This window comes from Rana temporaria, chromosome 5 (assembly GCF_905171775.1).
Source record: "Rana temporaria chromosome 5, aRanTem1.1, whole genome shotgun sequence".
NCBI lineage: Eukaryota > Metazoa > Chordata > Amphibia > Anura > Ranidae > Rana > Rana temporaria.
This window is the reverse complement of record NC_053493.1, coordinates 10,627,110-10,649,676: the sequence shown is the minus strand read 5'-3', so window position 1 is coordinate 10,649,676 and position 22,567 is coordinate 10,627,110. Positions and strand designations below refer to the sequence as shown.

The window sequence follows — 22,567 nt, the reverse complement described above, 5'->3', positions numbered from 1 at the left end:
CCCACTGACATTAATCATGGGGCATAATTCCTCCCACTGACACCAATGATGGGTCACTATTCCTCCCACTGATACCAATGATAGGTCACTATGATAGGTCATTGGCTGGCGCTGCCGTCAATCACATCCAGTGACGCGGCGCGCCGAGGGGCGGGGCCGAGTGATACAGTGAGCGGCTATGGCTGCTCGCTGTATCACGGGAGCGCGCCTGCAATTACTGACCACCATGCGAGCGCTCTCGCATGACTGTGGTGAGTTCTTGTGGGGAGGACCAGAGACAGCCGCCGAGGGACCCCAGAAGACGTGGATCGGGGGCCACTCTGTGCAAAACGAACTGCACAGTGGAGGTAAGTATAACATGTTTGTTATTTTAACCACTTAAAGGGGTGGTTCACCCTAAAAACTACATTTACTTATTCCACTGCCCCCCCACATTCCATCACGATTAAGGCTATTATTATTTTTTTCATGCTGTACATACCTTAGTACAGCATATTCACCCGTGCATCCGGGTTGCGAGTCCCGCGGGAGTGGGCGTTCCTAACATGCCGGTGATTGACGTTTTGCCCAAAAACGAGCTCCCCCCCGTCGTGTAAGCCGCGTCACGGTTGGCGAAAGGAGCCGAACGGCGAGTCGGCGCTATACTGCGCATGCGCATCGCCGTTCTGCTCCTTTCGCCAATCGTGACGCGGCTTACGCGACGGGGGGGAGCTCGTTTTTGGGCAAAATGTCAATCACCAGCATGTGAGGAACGCCCACTCCCGCGGGACTCGCAACCCGGATGCACGGGTGAATATGCTGTACTAAGGTATGTACAGCATGAAAAAAATAATCCATAATTGGATTGTAATGTGGGGGGGCAGTGGAATGCGCTATAAACAAAAATAAGAGCGACAATTTTTGAAAAAAAAATGCAATATTTTTTACTTTTTGCTATAATAAATATCCCCAAAAAAAGATATAAACAACTTTTTTTTCCCTCAGTTTAGGCCGATACGTATTCTTATACCTATTTTTGGTAAAAAAAAAAAATCGCAATAAGCGTTTATCGATTGGTTTGCGCAAAATTTATAGCGTTTTCAAAATAGAGGATAGTTTTATGGCATTTTTATTAATAATTTTTTTTTTTACTACTAATGGCGGCGATCAGCGGTTTTTTTTTCGTGACTGCGACATTATGGCGGACACTTCGGACACTTTTGACACATTTTTGGGACCATTGTCATTTTCACAGTGAAAAGTGCTATAAAAATGCATTGTTTACTGTGAAAATGACAATTGCAGTTTAGGAGTTAACCGCTAGAGGGCGCTGTAGGGGTTATGTGTGATCTCATATGTGTTTCTAACTGTAGGGGGCGGGGCGGGGCTGGACTTGTGACGTCACTGATCGTGTGTTTCCCTATATCAGGGAACACACGATCAATGAAGCTGCCACAGTGAAGAACGGGGAAGGTGTGTTTACACTCACCTCTCCCCGTCCTTCAGCTCCGGGGACCGATCGCGGGGACTCTGGCGGCAATCGGGTCTGCGGGTCCCTCAGCTTCGGACTGGGTCGCGGGCGCGCGACCCACGGCTGGGCACTTAAAGGGGACGTACCCTTACGTGATTGTGCCCAGCCGTGCCATTCTGCCGACGTATATCTGCAGGAGGCGGTCCTTAAGTGGTTAAAGAAAACATTTTTTTTTCCTATAGTAACCCTTTAAGGATTTAGAGAAGATCTGTAAAGAAGAGTGGAGACCAAAATCCCTCCTGAGATGTGTGGAGACCTGATCACCTACTACAAGGAACGTCTGACCTCTGTGCTTCCCAACAACGAGGGTTTCTCCACCAACTACTAAGGGGATCAAATACTTATTTTACTCACCGAACTGCAACTCCATTTATAACATTTGTTTCCTGTGTGTTTTTTCTGGATTTTTTGTTGATATTCTGTCTCCATCATATAAAATACACCGATGATAACAATTATAGACTCTTCGGGGCAGATCCACAGAGATCTGCACCCGCGCAGCGTAAATCAAATCCTTAAAGATTTCGCGCCGTAAGTTACGGCGGCGTAGTCTATCTCTGGCGGCGGAATTCAAATCGGCGATTAGGGGGCATGTTTCATTTAAGTGAAGCGCGTCCCCGCGCCGAATGAACTGTGCATGTGCCGTCCCGAAATTTCCCGCCGTGCATTGCGCTAAATGACGTCGCTAGGACGTCATTTTTTTTTAACATAGACGTGAATTACGTCCATCCCGATTCACGGACGACTTACGCAAAAAAAAAATTCAAATGAAACGCGGGAACGACAGCCATACTTAACATGGCAAGTCTAACTATACGCCGGGAAAAGCCGACTAGAGACGACGTAAGAGAATGCGACGCCCGCTCGTACGTTTGTGGATCGTCGGAAATAGCTAATTTGCATACCCGACGCGGAAAACTACGAGAACGCCACCCAGCGGACGCCGAAGTATTGCACCTACGATCCGAAGGCGTATGAAGCCGTACGCCTGTCGGATCGAACCCAGAAGCCGTCGTATCTTGGTTTGAGGATTCAAACCAAAGATACGACGCGGGAAATTTGAAAGTACGCCGGCGTATCAGTAGATACGCCGGCGTACTCTCTCTGTGGATCTGGCCCTTCATTTCTATGTAAGGGGGCAACTTACACAATCTGCAGAGTAACAAATCATTATCCCCTCCCCCGCTGTATAAAGCGCTCGGTGACTTACACTTGTGTAACAAATGGTTCCCAACCCTCACTTTTTGGGAGAAGGGTGACGGCGGCTCTCGGATCAGAGCTGAGCTACAAAGAGGCCGTCTTAGCGGCCGCGGCGCATCAATCAGCGAGTTCTCGGTGGATGACAAGGACGAATAACACATTAGCCCCGGGTTACGGCCCGCGCCGGTGTGATATTCGGGGGAACGGAGCGCTGGGCGGACACCAGGCTGGTTAATGTTTGCGGAAGGTGCTGTCAGCTGCCTACTAATTAAAAACAAAGGAAAATTCCCTGCGGCTAATTAATAACCCTAGCGGGGGGCGGGGGGGCGTGCTGGCGATCAGTCAGTGTGACCGGACATTGCTCTGAAGTTGGGTAATAAGAATTGAATCCGACCTTCAGCCAATCCTTTAGTCTTGCACAGGAGTACCGACTCCTCTCCTGGACTGAAATGTCTTCCTCTGATTTCACCGCACACTGTGAGCTTCTCACCATGTGCATTAAAAACTGCAGCCAGTCAGATAGAGCCCCGCCCCCTTTCCTAGAGTACATCCAGCTTTATCTAGCTCTCTTCTCTCCAGTCTGACTGTCCCTGGCCCGTCCCTTGTATTCAGTTCTTTACAGGCTCAGAAGGCCTGAATCACATGTGGGCGTTACCTATGCAAATACAGCCTCACATGTGGGCGTTACCTATGCAAATACAGCTTCACATGTGGGCGTTACCTATGGAAATACAGCCTCACATGTGGGGGAGTGGAGAAGAGGGGAAGGAAGGAGAGGGAAGTGAAGAGTGGAGGGGGGAAGTGGAGAGGAGAGTGGAGGGGAAGGAAGGGGAGGGAAGTGGAGAGGAGAGGGGAGGGAAGTGGAGTGGAGAGGAGAGGGGAGGAGTGGAGAGGAGAGTGGAGTGGAGAGGGGAGGGGAGTGGAGACGGGAGGGGAGGGGAGGAGTGGGGTGGAGAGGAGGGGAAGGAAGGAAGGGGAGGGGAGTGGAGAGGGGTGATGAGGGGAGTGGAGAGGAGGGAAAGGAAGGGGAGGGAAGTGGAGAGGAGATGAGGGGAGGGAAGTGGAGGTGAGTGGAGAGGGGAGGAGAGGAGAGGGGAGGAGAGAGGGGAGGGGAGGGGAGGGGAGGGGAGAGGAGAGGAGAGGAGAGGAGAGGAGAGGAGAGGAGAGGAGGGGAAGGAAGGAAGGGGAGGGAAGTGGAGATGGGAGGAAAAATGAGAGGAGGGGATAGGAGGAAGAGAAAAGAAGGAGAGATGGAGGGAGAGAAGGAAGAAAGAATAGATGAGAGGAGAGGCTAAGAAAAAAGAAGAGATGGGGAGATGGAGGGGGAGAGGAAGAAGAATGGATATGAGGGAAGGGGAGAGGAGATGGAAGAAGAGGAAGGAGAGATAAGAGGTAAGGAGGAGAGGAAAGGAGAAGATTAAATGTATGAAGGGGAGGAAAGGGCAGAAGAGGAGAGGGGACTGAAATAAAATGACAGAAGACAATAAGGTGAGAGGAGAGGAGAAACAATGAATGAGAGAAAGGAGAGGAGAGTAGAGTAGAGGAGGAGAAAAGATGGGGAGATGGAGGGGATAGGAAGAAGAATGGAAGGGAGAGGAGAAGAGAAGAGGGGAGAGGAGAGGTGAGGGGAAAACTGTGGAGTAGGGGAGAGAAGAGGAGGAGTATCCAACAGAAAGGAAGAAGAATGGATAGGTGAGTAGGAGAGGAGAGGGAAGGAGTAGAAAGGAGAAAAGAGGAACAGGAGAGGAGACAGAAGGAGAGGAGACAGAAGGAGAGGAGACAGAAGGAGAGGAGACAGAAGGAGAGGAGACAGAAGGAGAGGAGAGGGATGGGAAGGAAGGAAAAAAAGAAGAAGGAACAAAGAAAGAAAGGGTGGAAAGGAGGCAGGAAGGAAGGAAAATTAAGATAAAGAGAGGATGAGAAGAGGGGAGAGAAGGGTGTAGAGAGGAGAGTGAAGGGGTTACAGGCCCCTTGTTATGATGTGCGCTCACTTTGTTGTTTTGCAGTGTGTGACATCACTGTGGGATGTTGGTGGATAACCCTTTCCTGAGGAGGCCACCTCCGCCCTGCAGCCCCGACCTGCTCTCAGCCCACTCTGGATGGAAATGTTCCAGGCTGTGGTCACCGCCGCCGTCTGCTTTGCATTACTGAACACGATCGGCACATTCTGTATTATGGGGAGAGGAGCTCAGCTGCTGAGAAAGTGGACGGAGCTCTGAGATTTCCCGTCATAGAAAATCAATCACAAATCCTCTGCAGAGTCTCCTCTCCCTGCTCAGTGTAGGATCTCACTATACACAGAGATTCCATTTATCCATCCATTGCAAGGTGCCTGAGAAGTTCCCGAACCCAGAAGCCCTCTATTTTCATCAATTCGATTCTGTGGCCAACCCCACCCTCCTCCTCCAGAGCCTCAATATTGGCCCTAACTATGACCCATTACCAGTTTTGGCCAAGAAAACTATGACCCATTACCAGTACTGGCCCATATCTATGACCCATTACCAGTACTGGCCCATATCTATGACCCATTACCAGTACTGGCCAAAAAAACTATGACCCATTACCAGTACTGGCCCATATCTATGACCCATTACCAGTACTGACCCATAACTATGACCCATTACCAGTACTGGCCCATAACTATGACCCATTACCAGTAGTGGTCCATATCTATGACCCATTACCAGTACTGGTCCATATCTATGACCCATTACCAGTACTGGCCAAAAAAACTATGACCCATTACCAGTACTGGCCAAAAAAACTATGACCCATTACCAGTACTGGCCAAAAAAACTATGACCCATTACCAGTTTTGGCCAAGAAAACTATGACCCATTACCAGTACTGGCCCATATCTATGACCCATTACCAGTACTGGCCCATATCTATGACCCATTACCAGTACTGGCCAAAAAAACTATGACCCATTACCAGTACTGGCCCATATCTATGACCCATTACCAGTACTGACCCATAACTATGACCCATTACCAGTACTGGCCCATAACTATGACCCATTACCAGTAGTGGTCCATATCTATGACCCATTACCAGTACTGGTCCATATCTATGACCCATTACCAGTACTGGCCAAAAAAACTATGACCCATTACCAGTACTGGCCAAAAAAACTATGACCCATTACCAGTACTGGCCAAAAAAACTATGACCCATTACCAGTACTGGTCCATATCTATGACCCATTACCAGTACTGGCCAAAAAAACTATGACCCATTACCAGTACTGGCCAAAAAAACTATGACCCATTACCAGTACTGGCCAAAAAAACTATGACCCATTACCAGTACTGGTCAAAAAAAACTATGACCCATTACCAGTACTGGTCAAAAAAACTATGACCCATTACCAGTACTGGCCAAAAAAACTATGACCCATTACCAGTACTGGCCCATATCTATGACCCATTACCAGTACTGGCCCATATCTATGACCCATTACCAGTACTGGCCCATATCTATGACCCATTACCAGTACTGGCCCATAACTATGACCCATTACCAGTACTGGCCCATAACTATGACCCATTACCAGTACTGGCCCATAACTATGACCCATTACCAGTAATGGTCCACATATATGACCCATTACCAGTACTGGTCCATATCTATGACCCATTACCAGTACTGGCCCATAATTATGACCCATTACCAGTACTGGCCAAAAAAACTATGACCCATTACCAGTACTGGCCAAAAAAACTATGACCTATTACCAGTACTGGCCAAAAAAACTATAACCCATTACCAGTACTGGCCCATATCTATGACCCATTACCAGTACTGGCCCATATCTATGACCCATTACCAGTACTAGCCCATATCTATGACCCATTACCAGTACTGGCCCATATCTATTAACTCATTACCAGTACTGGCCCATGTCTATTAACCCATTACCAGTACTGGCCCAAAAACTATGACCCATTACCAGTACTGGCCCATAACCATGACCCATTACCAGTACTGGCCCATAACTATGACCAATTACCGGTACTGGCCCATAACTATGACCATCTACCAGTGCTGGCCCATAACTATGACCATCTACCAGTACTGGTCCATAACTATGACCATCTACCAGTACTGACCCATAACTATGACCATCTACCAGTACTGGTCCATAACTATGAACCATTACCAGTATTGGCCCATAACTATGACCATCTACCAGTACTGGCCCATAACTATGACCATCTACCAGTGCTGGTCCATAACTATGAACCATTACCAGTACTGGCCCATAACTATGAACCATTACCAGTATAGGCCCATAACTATGACCAATTACCGGTACCGGCCCAAACCTATGACCACCTACCAGTGCTGGCCCATAACTATGACCATCTACCAGTGCTGGTCCATAACTTTGACCAACTCCCGGTACTGGCCCATAACTATGACCCAATACCATGGTCGACCAAAGAAGTTGAGTGCACGTGCTCAGCGTCATATCCAGAGATTGTCTTTGGGAAATAAACGTATGAGTGCTGTCAGCATTGCTGCAGAGGTTAAAGGGGTGGGGGAGGGGTCAGCCTGTCAGTGCTCAGACCATACGCCGCACACTGCATCAAATTGGTCTGCACGGCTGTTGTCCCAGAAGGAAGCCTCTTCTAAAGATGATGCACAAGAAAGCCCTCAAACTGAAGACAAGCTGATTAAGGACATGGATTACCAAGATAAACATATTTGGTGTCAGATGGTGTCAGGCGTGTGTGGCGGCAACCAGGAGAGGAGGACAAAGACAAGTGTGTTTTGTCTACAGTCAGTCATGGTGGTGGGGAGTGTCATGGTCTGGGGCTGCATGAGTGCTGCCGGCACTGGGGAGCTGCAGATCATTGAGGGAACCATGAATGCCGACGTGTACTGTGACATACTGAAGCAGAGCATGATCCCCTCCCTTCAGAGACTGAGCCGCAGGGTAGTATTCCAACATGATCCCCTCCCTTCAGAGACCTGGTCATCCAGCCTGGAGATCGCAGGGGGGGGTGAATCGAGATCACGATTTTCTTACGATTAATCGTGCAGCTCTACTGTGTGTAACACATCTACATAAAATCTACGCGTTTCACAGATGCACCTGTATGTGTGATCACTGCAAGCATCAGGAGCAGAGGGATTTGTTTTAGGTTGTTCTAGTGGTAGGTCATGGTAATAGAAATATTCAGCTAAATGTATTGCAATGTAACTACTGGGAAGGGAGAATGAGGAAATGCTTCCTCCTGCCTGCAGCAGACTGATGACATCATCTCACCCTAGGTAGGGTCCAACTAATGCTCAGGAGCGGGTTTCCTAAAGATAAAGATGGAGCTTCTCTGATAAATAATAATGTTAGTGCGTGGTGTGACTTGTACTCAAAAATCCACTGCGAGTTTAGTGTCGGAGTAATCGATAAGGTTAGACTGATGCCGATCATTTTTCGGGTTCTAAAAAATGAAGTTTTTTTTTTATGTCATTAAAAACGATCGTGTGTGGGCTTCAGAGCATTTTTCGGGTTCTAAAAAATGGACAGAATTTTTTTTCGAAAATGAAAAATGCTATCATTTTTAATGTCGTTTTTTCCGGGTTGTAAAAAATGATCTCCCAAGCTTTGAAGATCTCACGGAGCTTCTGTTCAATCCATGATACGAAAATGGAAAGGAGTATGGCACAACTGCAAACCTACCAAGACATGGCCGTCCACCTAAACTGACCGGGCCGGGCAAGGAGAGCATTCATCAGAGAAGCAGCCAAGAGGCCCATGGTAACTCTGGAGGAGCTGCAGAGATCCACAGCTCAGGGGGGAGAATCTGTCCACAGGACAACTATTAGTGGTCTCTCCACAAATCTGCCCTTTATGGAAGAGTGACAAGAAGAAAGACATTGGAGAGAGAAAGACATAAGAAGTCCTGATTGCAGTTTATGAGAAGCCATGTGGGGGAGGGGACACAGCAAACATGTGGAAGAAGGTGCTCTGGTCACATGACACCAAAACTGAACTTTTTGGCCTAAAAGCAAAATGCTATGTGTGGCAGAAAACTAACACTAGACATCACCCTGAACACACCATCCCCACCGTGAAACATGGTGGTGGCAGCATCATGTGGTGGGGATGCTTTTCTTTAGCAGGGACAGGGAAGCTGGTCAGAGTTGATGGGAAGATGGATGGAGACAAATACAGGGCAATCTTAGACGAAAACCTGTTAGAGTCGGCAAAAGACTTGAGACTGGGGGGAGGTTCACCTTCCAGCAGGACAACGACCCTAAACATACAGCCAGAGCTACAATGGAATGGTTTAGATCAAAGCATATTCATGTGTTAGAATGGCCCAGTCACAGTCCAGACCTAAATCACATTGAGAATCTGTGGCAAGACTTGAAAATTGCTGATCACAGACGCTCTCCATCCAATCTGACAGAGCTTGAGATATTTTACAAAGAAGAAGAATGGGCAGAAATGTCCCTCTCTAGATGTGCAAAGCTGGTAGAGACACCCCCAAAAAGACTTGTAGAGAAAGGGGGTTCTACAAAGTATTGACTCCGGGGGGAGCCATACAAATGTACCCCCCACACTTTTCACATATTTATTTGTAAAAAAAAAATTGAAAACCATTTATACTTTTCCTTCCACTTCACAATTATGTGACACTTTGTGTCTATCACACAAAATCCCAATAAAATACATTTACATTTTTTGGTTGTAACATGAGAAAATGTGGAAAATTTCAAAGGGGTGTGAATACTTTTTCAAGGCACCGTATGTGGTATAAACTAGGTTTTTGGTGCGTTGTCTCCATCTAGTGGCCGAGATAGGAAAGGCAGGGCTACAATGGGGATTCTAGGCCGTTGCCTGCACTGAGGTGGGGCTCGGAACAGTCAGGATTTCCACGCGGCGCGGCGTCCAACTATAACAATAAAAGTGCAGGTGGGGGCCTGGGTGTCAGCAATATCAACACACTGAGTCAGATGAACGGGGAGAGGATGAATTGTCGGAGGAAGCTGAACAGGCTCCTTGTGAATGTCGACAATCGCCCTTGGCCCCCGGACGCCGCCGGCAGACAATCGCACCGAGCTTCGTCAACTTTTTTGGAGCGCCAAGTAAAAAGTTCACAAACTCCGGAGCATTACATAGAGCTGCGGTTATAGGAAAAAGTGCGCTAAACTTTAAAGCTCCACTCCGGGCAACAGGAAAAACAAAAACACTTTTTGCGATTCGGCGCTGCGTCGCTTTAACTGACAATTGCGCGGTCGTGAGACGTGGCTCCCAAACAAAATTGGCGTCCTTTTTTCCCCACAAATAGAGCTTTCTTTTGGTGGTATTTGATCACCTCTGCGGTTTTTATTTTTTGCGCTTTAAACAAAAAGAGAGCGACAATTTTGAAAAAAATTCAATATTCTTTACTTTTTGCTATAATAAATATCCCCCAAAAATAAATTTAAAAAAAACTTTTTTTTCCTCAGTTTAGGCCGATACGTATTCTTCTACCTATTTTTGGTAAAAAAAAAAAAAAAAAAAATCGCAATAAGCGTTTATCGATTGGTTTGCGCAAAATTTATAGCGTCTACAAAATAGGGGATAGTTTTATAGCATTTTTATTAATATTTTTTTTTTTTACTAGCAATGGCGGCGATTAGCGATTTTTATCGGTACTGCATCATTATGGCGGACACATTGGACCTTTTTGACACATTTTTGGGACCAGTGACATTTATACAGCAATCAGTTCTATAAAAATGCACTGATTACTGTGTAAATGTCACTGGCAGGGAAAATCAAGGGGTTAAGTGTGTTCCCTAGGGAGGCGTTTCTGACTGTATTGGGGCTGGGCTGACTGGAGGAGGAGAGAAAGATCGCTGTTCCTAATCGCTAGGAACTGGCAGAACGGGGATCCGGCCTATAGCAGAATGACGGCCGGGTGATGGTTCCGTTATCCTGACTGGGCGTCATATGACGTCCAGCAGGATAACAGCCACCGTGTGCCCGTGGGGGCGTGCATTGTGGCGATCAGTGGTGCGGTGTGTCAGTCTGACACACCGCTACAGACAGAGGCTCTTTACCACATGATCAGCTGCGTCCAATCATGGTTGATCACGATGTAAACAGGAAGAGCCGCCCTCACTCGAGTCTGACAGACGCAAGTAGAGGAAAGCCGATCGAGCTGCTCTCCTGACAGGGGGGGGGGGGTCTGCGCTGATTTTTTTTATCAGCGCAGTCCCCCCTCGGATGCCCACACTGGACCACCAGGGAAGCCGCCAGGACCACCCAGGAAGACCCTAACATGTGGATGGCCAGGTACGTCCCCCATGGCCACCCACATGTGCCAATATATGTCCAGTATATGCCAATCAGTGCCCACAAATGGGCACTGACTGGAACCATAATGGGACCAATAAAATCAGTGATACCCAGCAATGCCACCAATCAGTGTCCATCAGTGCCACCTATCAGTGTCCATCAGTGCCCACCTATCCGTGACCATCAGTGACTATCCGTGCCACCTATCAGTGCCACCCATAAGTACCCATCATTCCCGCCTATGAGTGCCCATCAGTGAGTGCCCATCAGTGCCCGTCATTGAAAAAGAAAACTTTTTTTTTGTAAATAAGTAACAGAAACAAAGAAAAACTTTTTTTCAAAATTTTCGGTCTTTTTTTATTCGCTGCGCAAAAAATAAAAAAAAACGCAGAGATGATCGAATACCACCAAAAGAAATTATAAAAAAAACTTGGGTTTGGGTACAGCGTTGTGGGACCGCGTAATTGTCATTCAAATTGCGACAGTGCTGGTATTGAAGGGGTTAAAGAAAGGAAATGCTCCCTTCTACCCCCAGTGACGGTTGTGGACGGCTCACGTGGATCGACACTCTCCAGGTATTGGTAGGAAGCCGATAGAAACACGCAAGAAGGACTTTTGTCGCAATCAAGGTCCTGCGTCTGGTCCTCCAATCTCTGCGATGACCCAGAACGGCGCGACGCCAGCAGACGGGGGATAAATATAGAACGGGGAGCCGTGACGGCATCGCTCCCTGGACAGAATTCCCGCCATTAATCCCGGGATTAGCAGCAGCTGCATCCGGGTTATATTATCACATTCTCACACCGGTGGAGGGGAGACTGCCATATACCAGGCGGGGGGGGGGGGGAGACTGAGCTGCCATATCCCGGGGGGGGGGGGGAGAGGCTGAGCTGCCATATACCAGGCGGGGGGGGGGGGGGGGGGAGTCAGAGCTGCCATATACCAGGCGGGGGGGGGGGGGGACTGAGCTGCCATATACCAGGCGGGGGAGGGGGGGAGACAGAGCTGCCATATACCAGGCGGGGGGGGGGGGGGAGACTGAGCTGCCATATACCAGGCGGGGGGGGGGGAGACTGAGCTGCCATATACCAGGCGGGGGGAGACTGAGCTGCCATATACCAGGCGGGGGGAGACTGAGCTGCCATATACCAGGCGGGGGGAGACTGAGCTGCCATATACCAGGCGGGGGGAGACTGAGCTGCCATATACCAGGCGGGGGGGGGGGGAGACTGAGCTGCCATATACCAGGCGGGGGGAGACTGAGCTGCCATATACCAGGCGGGGGGAGACTGAGCTGCCATATACCAGGCGGGGGGGAGACTGAGCTGCCATATACCAGGCGGGGGGGGGGGGGAGACTGAGCTGCCATATACCAGGCGGGGGGGGGGGAGACTGAGCTGCCATATACCAGGCGGGGGGAGACTGAGCTGCCATATACCAGGCGGGGGGAGACTGAGCTGCCATATACCGGGGGGGGGGAGACTGAGCTGCCATATACCAGGCGGGGGGGGGGGGAGACTGAGCTGCCATATACCAGGCGGGGGGGGGGGAGACTGAGCTGCCATATACAGGCGGGGGGAGACTGAGCTGCCATATACCAGGCGGGGGGAGACTGAGCTGCCATATACCAGGCGGGGGGAGACTGAGCTGCCATATACCAGGCGGGGGGGGGGGGAGACTGAGCTGCCATATACCAGGCGGGGGGGGGGAGACAGAGCTGCCATATACCAGGCGGGGGAGACTGAGCTGCCATATACCAGGCGGGGGGAGACTGAGCTGCCATATACCAGGCGGGGGGAGACTGAGCTGCCATATACCAGGCGGGGGGGGGGGGGAGACTGAGCTGCCATATACCAGGCGGGGGGGGGGAGACTGAGCTGCCATATACCAGGCGGGGGGGGACTGAGCTGCCATATACCAGGCGGGGGGAGACTGAGCTGCCATATACCAGGCGGGGGGAGACTGAGCTGCCATATACCAGGCGGGGGGGGGGGGAGACCGAGCTGCCATATACCAGGCGGGGGGGGGAGACTGAGCTGCCATATACCAGGCGGGGGGAGACTGAGCTGCCATATACCAGGCGGGGGGAGACTGAGCTGCCATATACCAGGCGGGGGAGACTGAGCTGCCATATACCAGGCGGGGGGGGGGGGAGACTGAGCTGCCATATACCAGGCGGGGGGGGGAGACTGAGCTGCCATATACCAGGCGGGGGGGGAGACTGAGCTGCCATATACCAGGCGGGGGGGAGACTGAGCTGCCATATACCAGGCGGGGGAGGGGGGGCTGAGATGGATTGGCGGACTGTAGAAATAAAATAAAACTTTATTCCACCGCACAGTAAACGCCGATTATAACATTAACATGGCTGCGATTTAAAACGCAAGATGCGTTCTGAAACGATCCTGATAAGATTCAACACGCTGACCACTTTGCATCCTTAGGCCATTTTAAAACATAATTGACTTGATTGGACACAGCCGTCATGTGATTAGGAGGGCCAATCACAGAGCCCTCCTGCCGATCCGTGTCCGGATCGCACGAGCGCATCGGGATCGTGCCGCTGCGTGGGCACGCACGTGATCCCCCTCCTTCTGAGGGGCGTTCCTGAATGTCCACTCATAAGGAGGAAGCGCCCACCCTGGCCGTATATAGGTGCAGTGGCCGGGTGGGAAGTGGTTAAGTAGTGAGAAGGGCGCCACCCCCCAGCACTGCCTCCTGCCACTCCCCACAGTGGTTGCCGGGCTCTCCTGTTCCTCCAGGGACAGACAGGTAGAGAAGGAGAGCATGGCACATCGACCATGATTGTTCCTTTTCCAGTTTTAGAGCCGACATTCCTCGGCTACTGTAGACAGGGAAGAAGCTAACCAAGCAAGATCGGTGCTTGAGTAGCAGCACTGGAAGGCACGGGAGATATTAGGGGGTTAATTTTTTTTTCTCCCTATGAAAGTGGAGTTATCATTCGAGCATATGGACCAGTGGCGACCCGTCCATTAAGGGCACACGGCGCTGCCCCCTCTAAACAGGAAGAGCCGTCCTCACTCGAGTCTGACAGACGCAAGTAGAGGAAAGCCAATCGGATGCTCTCCTGACAGGGGGAGGGTCTGTGCTGATTTTTTATCAGCGCAGCCCCCCCCCCCCCCCTCGGATGCCTGCACTGGACCACCAGGGAAGCCCCTAACATGTGTATGGCCAGGTACGTCCCCCATGGCCACCCACATGTGCCAATATATGTCCAGTAAATGCCAATCAGTGCCCACAAATGGGCACTAACTGGAACCATAATGTGACCAATAAAATCAGTGATACCCAGCAATGCCACCCATCAGTGCCCATCCGTGCCACCTATCAGTGACAATCAGTGCCCACCTATCCGTGACCATCAGTGACTATCCGTGCCACCTTTCAGCACTGGAAGGCACGGGAGATATTAGGGGGTTGATTTTTTTTTCCCCTATGAAAGTGGAGTTATCATTCGAGCATATGGACCAGTGGCGACCCGTCCATTCAGGGCACACGGGTGCTGCCCCCTCTATCACGCCACCCCCTATATGAGTAATGGATAGATTCATGCATCGCATGAATCTTTCTACAGACGCCGTGGCCACACCCTATTCATGTGTCCGGCCCCTTTTAGGACACTGGTCACGTGGCTGCATTTGATGGGCATAGCGGCTGCATTTGATCAGACAGTGGCTGCATTTCATGGGCATAGTGGCTACATCTGATGGGGCACAGTGGCTGCATTTCATGGGGCACAGTCCGGCTGCACTTCACGGGGCACAGTCAGGCTGCACTTCACGGGGCACAGTCAGGCCGCACTTCACGGGGCACAGTCAGGCCGCACTTCACGGGGCACAGTCAGGCCGCACTTCACGGGGCACAGTCAGGCCGCACTTCACGGGGCACAGTCAGGCCGCACTTCACGGGGCACAGTCAGGCCGCACTTCACGGGGCACAGTCAGGCCGCACTTCACGGGGCACAGTCAGGCCGCACTTCACGGGGCACAGTCAGGCCGCACTTCACGGGGCACAGTCAGGCCGCACTTCATGGGGGCACAGTCAGGCCGCACTTCATGGGGGCACAGTCAGGCCGCATTTCATGGGGGCACAGTCAGCCTGCATTTCATGGGGGCACAGTCAGCCTGCATTTCATGGGGGCACAGTCAGCCTGCATTTCATGGGGGCACAGTCAGCCTGCATTTCATGGGGGCACAGTCAGCCTGCATTTCATGGGGGCACAGTCAGCCTGCATTTCATGGGGCACAGTCAGGCTGCATTTCATGGGGCACAGTCAGGCTGCATTTCATGGGGCACAGTGAGGCTGCATTTCATGGGGGCACAGTGAGGCTGCATTTCATGGGGGCACAGTCAGCCTGCATTTCATGGGGGCACAGTCAGCCTGCATTTCATGGGGGCACAGTCAGCCTGCATTTCATGGGGGCACAGTCAGCCTGCATTTCCTGGGGGCACAGTCAGCCTGCATTTCCTGGGGGCACAGTCAGGCTGCATTTCCTGGGGGCACAGTCAGGCTGCATTTCCTGGGGGCACAGTCAGCCTGCATTTCCTGGGGGCACAGTCAGGCTGCATTTCACGGGGCACAGTCAGGCTGCATTTCATGGGGCACAGTCAGGCTGCATTTCACGGGGCACAGTCAGGCTGCATCTGATGGGGCACAGTCAGGCTGCACTTCATGGGGCACAGTCAGGCTGCATTTCATGGGGGCACAGTCAGGCTGCATTTCATGGGGGCACAGTCAGGCTGCATTTCCTGGGGGCACAGTGAGGCTGCATTTCCTGGGGGCACAGTCAGGCTGCATTTCATGGGGCACAGTCAGGCTGCATTTCATGGGGCACAGTCAGGCTGCATTTCATGGGGCACAGTCAGGCTGCATTTGATGTTTTTTTTTCAGCATTTTGCCGAATTTTTCGTTTGTTTGCGCTCCCCCAAAAATGTTGAGCACCAGCCGCCATTGGGTTCGACTAGTGACTATGCCACTAGCGCAGGGGCTGACTGGCAAATTTTTGGCCCATGGGGCAAATACAACTCAGGAGGCCCATGGTGCAAAGATTCAGGCCCCCTCCCACTCTCCCTTGCCTCCTCCAGACCCCACATCCCAGGCAGAAGCTTTAGGTACTCTCTGCTCAACGGGTTGGTCTGGGTTCCTGAACTGGCAAGCAGGGGGAAGCTGGGGCAGCTTGGTTGGGGCTGACCGGGGGGACCAGAGCCTCTGGTGGGGCACGGAGCTGGCTTCTGCTCAGACATGGTGGGGGCAGCCTGTGCTTTGTCCTCATCCTCATTCCACACTCGGTAGGGTGCTAGAGGGGACTTTTTTCTCCTCTTTACCAGGAAGGTTTTAGGCATGTCTGCGGCGGAAGCGCTGCAGAATTTTTACTGGGCATTAGAGCAGCCCAGAAGGGGGGGGGGGGCAATTCCTCCCCTCCCCCCCAACCCAGTGTGCCCCCTGCACTGGCAGCAACTCTCCAGCAACATTAACCCTTTCATGCCTATGCCTATGTATGACATTTGGTGTTTACAAGTTAAAATCCATATTTTTGGCTAGAAAATTACTTAGAACCCCCAAACATTATATATATATTTTTAGCAGAGAATCTAGAGAATAAAATGGCGATTGTTGCAATATTTTATGTCATACGGTATTTGTGCGGCGGTGTTTTAAACACAACTTTTTGGGAAAAATTTACTTTCATGAATTTTAAAAAAATGAAAAAGTAAAATTAGCCCAATTTTTTTGCATAATGTGAAAGATGATGTTATGCCGAGTAAATAGATACCAAGCATGACACGCTTTATAATTGCACGCACTCGTGGAATGGCGACAAACTACGGTAACTAAAAATCTCCATAGGCGACGCTTTAAACTTTTTTTACGGTTACCAGGTTAGAGTTACAGAGTAGGCCTAGTGCTATAATTATTGCTCTCGCTCTTACGATCGCGGCGATACCTCACATGTGTTATTTGAACACCGTTTTCATATGCGGGCGCGACTTCCGTATGCGCTTTCTTTGCTGCGCAAGCTCGCGGGGAGGGGGGCGCTTTAAAAATTTTTTTTTTTGTTTTCTTATTTATTTATTTATTTTTTCTAATATTACATTTTTTTTTTTTTTTTTTTTACATTTTGATCACTTTTATTGCTGTCACAAGGAATGTAAACATCCCTTGTGACAGCAATAGGTCGTGACAGGTACTCTTTATGGAGGGATCGGGGGTCTAAAAGACCCCCGAGCCCTCCTTTGCACTTCAAAGTATTCAGATCGCCGAAAACGGCGATTCTGAATACTGTGTACTTTTTTAAATCCGGCGCCATTGGCAGCCGAGAAACCCGGAAGTGACGTCATGACGCCGCTTCCGTGGTTTCAATGCGCACACTGAATCAAAGCCGTTTACGGCTTTGTTTCAGAGCGCGCCGAGACGCTGGAGGCGCCGGATCGTGGATCGGGTCTCCCGGTGGGACGGGAGGCCCGGTCAGAGCGGCGAGAGGCGGCGGGAGGGGGGGGATGTCCCCTCCCGCTCCTCCGGCATAACAACCGAGCGGCTTTTAGCCGCATCGGTTGTTATGTTTGGAAAGCCGATCGCCGGCTCTAAACAACGGTACCGGGATGATGCCTGCGGCTGCAGGCATCATCCCGGTACAACCCCTGAAAGCCGAGGACGCATATATGCGTACGCTCGGCGTGAAAGGGTTAAACAAACCGCAGATCTCACACCCATCCACCATGGCCAGAAGGATCACTCTATTTTATTGATTTGCTAAAACTGGAGGGTACAAAATCTGGTGCAGCTCTGCATAGAAACCGATCAGCTTCTAACGTCAGATTGTTCAATAAAGCTTTGACAATAAAACCCGGAAGCTGATCGGTTTCTATGCAGAACTGCACCAGATTTTGTACCCTCCAGTTTTAGTAAATCAACCCCTAGGGGGTCTAATAGACCCTTGATGTCTCCATATAATGCATCTGTCACCTGCCCATGCTATTACATAGAGGGCTTGTTAACCCCTTGTATTAGCAATAAAGTTGAAAACAACATTTTCAACAAAAAAAAGTGTAAAAAGATAATAAATTATAAAAAAATAAACAGAAAAATAAATGATTTAAATAAGGGATGGCAAGCCTTCACGATTGAAAGAACTGAAATGCAATGATGTTGGACATCCTAGCGCCAGGGAAGGGGGCGGGGCTCTATCTGACTTGCTGCAGCTTCTAATGCACACGGCAGATATTCCCAGAAGCGTTGAGTAGCAGCAGTGAAGTGGTGACTTTCCAATTCACGAGAAAGGTATATAGACCATCGACGGCCCACCTTTTCTATCACAGGCTGCCTTGTAAGAAGTAGAGACCCGGTGGTGACAGGGTCACTTTAAAAGAGAAGCGTGGGGTATGGAAAAAAAATGTAACAAATCATACTCTCCATCATCGATCTGATGCTGCATCTGTTCCCTGACGCCTATACACCAAGAACTGAGCAATCAAACACCGCTGATCGCTCAGTTCCCGGTGAAAAGAGCTGTAACGGAATGGCCCGTGACACCCAGAAACTTTTGAAGGGTGCGGGGTACTCCTGTGCCAGCTTCACCAATGACTCTTGGGTCTAGGGTCATCCTATGTCCCTTTTGGACATAGGTTGACTGAGAACTGATATCTCGGATTACATGAGATGGGACATTAATGATAATTCATGTATTGCAGGATCTTGGAATATTACAGTTTGGTTAATTCTGTCCACAACAGGTCAGTACGAGAGAGCGTCTCCTTCAATGCTTAACATAGACTGTTGAGATGCTAATTAAGTCCCCCTGGCTGTAGTTGGGGCTTGCTGTGATTGCATTCTGTGTCCATTGTGCTAATTACGTCTGCTTCTAAGGTCTTCCATGGTGACCGTTACAAGAGCAGTGACTGTCAGTCAGCAGCTCTCTGCTCTGCCCCTCTAAGCACTCACTGGAGCCCTGGGCTGAGGAGGGGCTGGTTCAAGCTCTCAGCAGATAGCTGAGAGGCTGAGCCAGCTGCCGGTCCGGGCATCTGGGTGGATCCCGACATTAAAGTCAGGATGGCTCCAGAGCCTTGAACCTGCTGAGTGACACCACGAAAGATTGGTGTGAATCTTAGGCTCGGTCATCATGGGGAATAGCACAAGAAACTCTGCATCTGTTGCGGGAGTGCCAGCGAGGGATAGAGCTCATCCCAGCTCCTGTGATCGCTGAAGGGAAAGAAAGGAGAGACCCCCTAATGCCGCACGTCCATGGAATCCAATGATATTGAGGGAGGCAATCTCTGCCTGGGCTCCTGCCAGGCCACGCCCCAAGGTGTTTCGCTCCGCCCCCAGAGCTTAGTCATGAGTGACATCAGCTGTCAGCTTTGGCCTGCTGTCAGCTGAATACGGGTGACAGCAGTGTAGAACGAAGTGCACTCCTGTGATCCCCAGGAAAAGTAGGGCCAAAATAGCTTTGGCCATACATCTCCTTCAAAAACTTTAGTTTCCCTTTAAAGTGGAAGTAAACCCTCCTATCGTTTTCAGCCAAGGAAGCTGCCATCTTGGCATCTGTTTGATCTGCAACTGCCAGGGTGCTGCACATGTGATCAGTTATGACACCAGGCATTGGATAGTTTGACAGTTTGGTTGAGAGCACAACCAATGTGGCAGTTACATTCCCGGAACGTGCCGGAAATGTAATTTTTTAACCACTTAAGACCCGGACCTTTAGGCAGGTAAAAGGACCCGGACAGTTTTTGCGATTCGGCACTGCGTCGCTTTAACCGACAATTGCGCGGTCGTGCGAAGTGGCTCCCAAACAAAATTGGCGTCCTTTTTTTCCCCCACAAATAGAGCTTTCTTTTGGGGGTATTTGATCACCTCTGCTGTTTTTATTTTTTTGCGCTATAAACAAAAATAGGAGCGACAATCTTGAAAAAAATTCAATATTTTTAACTTTTTGCTATAATAAATATCCCCCAAAAATATATATATAAAAAAAAAATGTTCTCAGTTTAGAGCGATACATAATCTTCTACATATTTTTGGTAGAAAAAAAAAAATCGCAATAAGCGTTTATCGATTGGTTTGCGCAAAATTTATAGCGTTTACAAAATAGGGGATAGTTTTATTGCATTTTTATAAAAAAAAACTAATTTGTTATACTACTAATAGCGGCGATCAGCTATTTTTTTCGTTTTGCGACATTATGGCGGACACATCGGACATTATTGACACATTTTTGGGACCATTGTCATTTTCACAGCAAAAAATGCATTTAAAATGCACTGATTACTGTGAAAATGACAATTGCAATTTGGGAGTTAACCACAAGGGGGCGCTGAAGGGGTTATGTGTGACCTCATATGTGTTTCTAACTGTAGGGGGTTGTGGCTGTAGGTGTGACATCATTGATCGTGTTTCCCTATAACAGGGAACGCACGATCAATGACAGCGCCACAGTGAAGAACGGGGAAGCTGTGTTTACACACACCTCTCCTCGTTCTTCAGCTCCGGGGACCGATCGCGGGACTCCAGCGGCGTTCGGGTCCCGCGGTCACTGAGCTTCGGACCGGGTTGCGCACCCACGACCCACGGCTGGGCACTTAAAGAGGACGTACAGGTACGTGCATGTGCCCAGCCGTGCCATTCTGCTGACGTATATGTGCAGGAGGCGGTCCTTAAGTGGTTAACTGTTACATCGATGGATTTGATTCCGCTTTAAGATGCTTTACAAGATTTAAATAAGAAAAACAAAGCGAATGAAGTGTCCTACCTGTCTGCCATCCCGGGCTGCCTTGGTCGCTTGGAGAACTCCTCCATTTTTCGCTGAACATGGCGGCCTCCTCCAGGAACTCCATCTTCTTCCCGTACTGCAGTTCTAACAGAGGCAAGACGTCCGGTAGTCTGGCAGATATAACCCTGTATGTGATGTCCGGTTTGCCGATAAACCTCTGGCGGATGGCAATCTCGTGTCCCGTGATGGCTCTGATGTCGTCCACATCCTGACGCTCGTATCTATGAAGGAGACGGAAGTGACAGTCGGCGATCTCCAGCGCAGACAAGAGAACGGTCAGTTTTCCTGGCTTCAGGCTGGGATCGGGATGATGGGAGAAAACGATGGGTATGATCACGATGACGCCCTCCTTCCCGTGGGGTCGGTCGCTGGCAGACGTTTCCTTGGATGCGGTGCTGGTGAATCTCTTCAATGGATTGCCGCTAAATGGCCACCAAACTGGAGCTTCCAGGACTGATAACATTCTGCCATATAAAGGAATAATAAAAAACAATATCACTGTATAATATTTATTTATAAAAAGCTGCATCACATATTCACCTTAGGCTGCATTCACACTATAGCGCACTGAATCGCGGCGTTTTGTCCCGCGAATTGCGGCGGCAAATATCGGCGTTTTGTACCGCGATTCGCGGCGACAAAATGCTGCGATTGTGAATGCAGCCTGTGACCCCCTCTATGGAGATGGTTCACATCTCCTAGCCGAACGCCGAAAGACGCCTGAAAAAAAGGTCCGGGACCTTTTTTCAGGCGGCAGGCGTCAGGCGTCCGGCGTAGAGATGTGAACCATCTCCATAGAGGGCAATGCTAAAGCATCCCTCTGGCGTGTCGGGGCGGCAGCGGCGTTCACACTACAGGCGTATATACGCCTATGTGTGAACGGGGCCTTAGGTTTCAATTACATTCTATTGTTTTATCTTTGTGGGGGGTGTAAAACATTCATACAATACCTGAAGAGCATTTTAATAGAGAGGGGTCTCCAAATTATGGGCCAGATTCTCGTACATCCGCGTATCTTTGTGCGGGCGTAATGTATTCGATTTACGTTACGCCTCCGCAACTTAGACGGGCAAGTGCTGTATTCTCAAAGCACTTGCTCCGTAAGTTGCGGCGGCGTAGCGTAAATCGGCCGGCGTAAGCCCGCCTAATTCAAATGTGGGACAGGGGGGGCGTGTTTTATGTTAATGTTCTGTGACCCGACGTGATTGACGTTTTTCACGAACGGCGCATGCGCCGTCCGTGGAAATCTCCCAGTGTGCATTGCTCCTAATACGCCGCAAGGACGTATTGCTTTCAACGTGAACGTAAATTATGTCCAGCCCCATTCACAGACGAGTTACGCAAACGATGTAAAATATTAAAAATTCGTCGCGGGAACGACGGCCATACTTAACATTGGTACGCCGCACTTACGCCACCATATAGCAGGGGTAACTTTACGCCGGGAAAAGCCTAACGTAAACGGCGTAACTGTACTGTGTCGGCCAGGCGTACGTTCGTGAATTCGCATATCTAGCGTATTTTCGATGCGTAAATCAGCGTACACGCCCCTAGCGGCCAGCGTAAATATGCAGTTACGATCCGACGGCGTAAGAGACTTACGCCTGTCGGATATAAGGGAAATCTTTGCGTAACTGATTCTAAGAATCAGGCGCATAGATACGACGGCATAACTCAGAGATACGACGGCGTATCTGGAGATACGCCGTCGTATCTCTTTTGAGAATCTGGCCCTATGTCTGCAGGCCACATCCAGCCCGGCTCCCTGGA

At 49.9% G+C, this 22,567-nt stretch overlaps 1 protein-coding gene across 1 annotated transcript in view; it reads right to left on the bottom strand.

Moving 5' to 3' along the window:
- SNAP47 (synaptosome associated protein 47) overlaps positions 1–22,567 on the bottom strand; it is a 71,819-nt gene that overhangs the window by 33,999 nt on the left and 15,253 nt on the right. Inside the window, exon 3 of the mRNA XM_040352182.1 lies at positions 20,777–21,261. Coding sequence (XP_040208116.1) covers positions 20,777–21,261 — 485 coding nt within the window. The remainder of the gene's footprint in view (positions 1–20,776; positions 21,262–22,567) is intronic.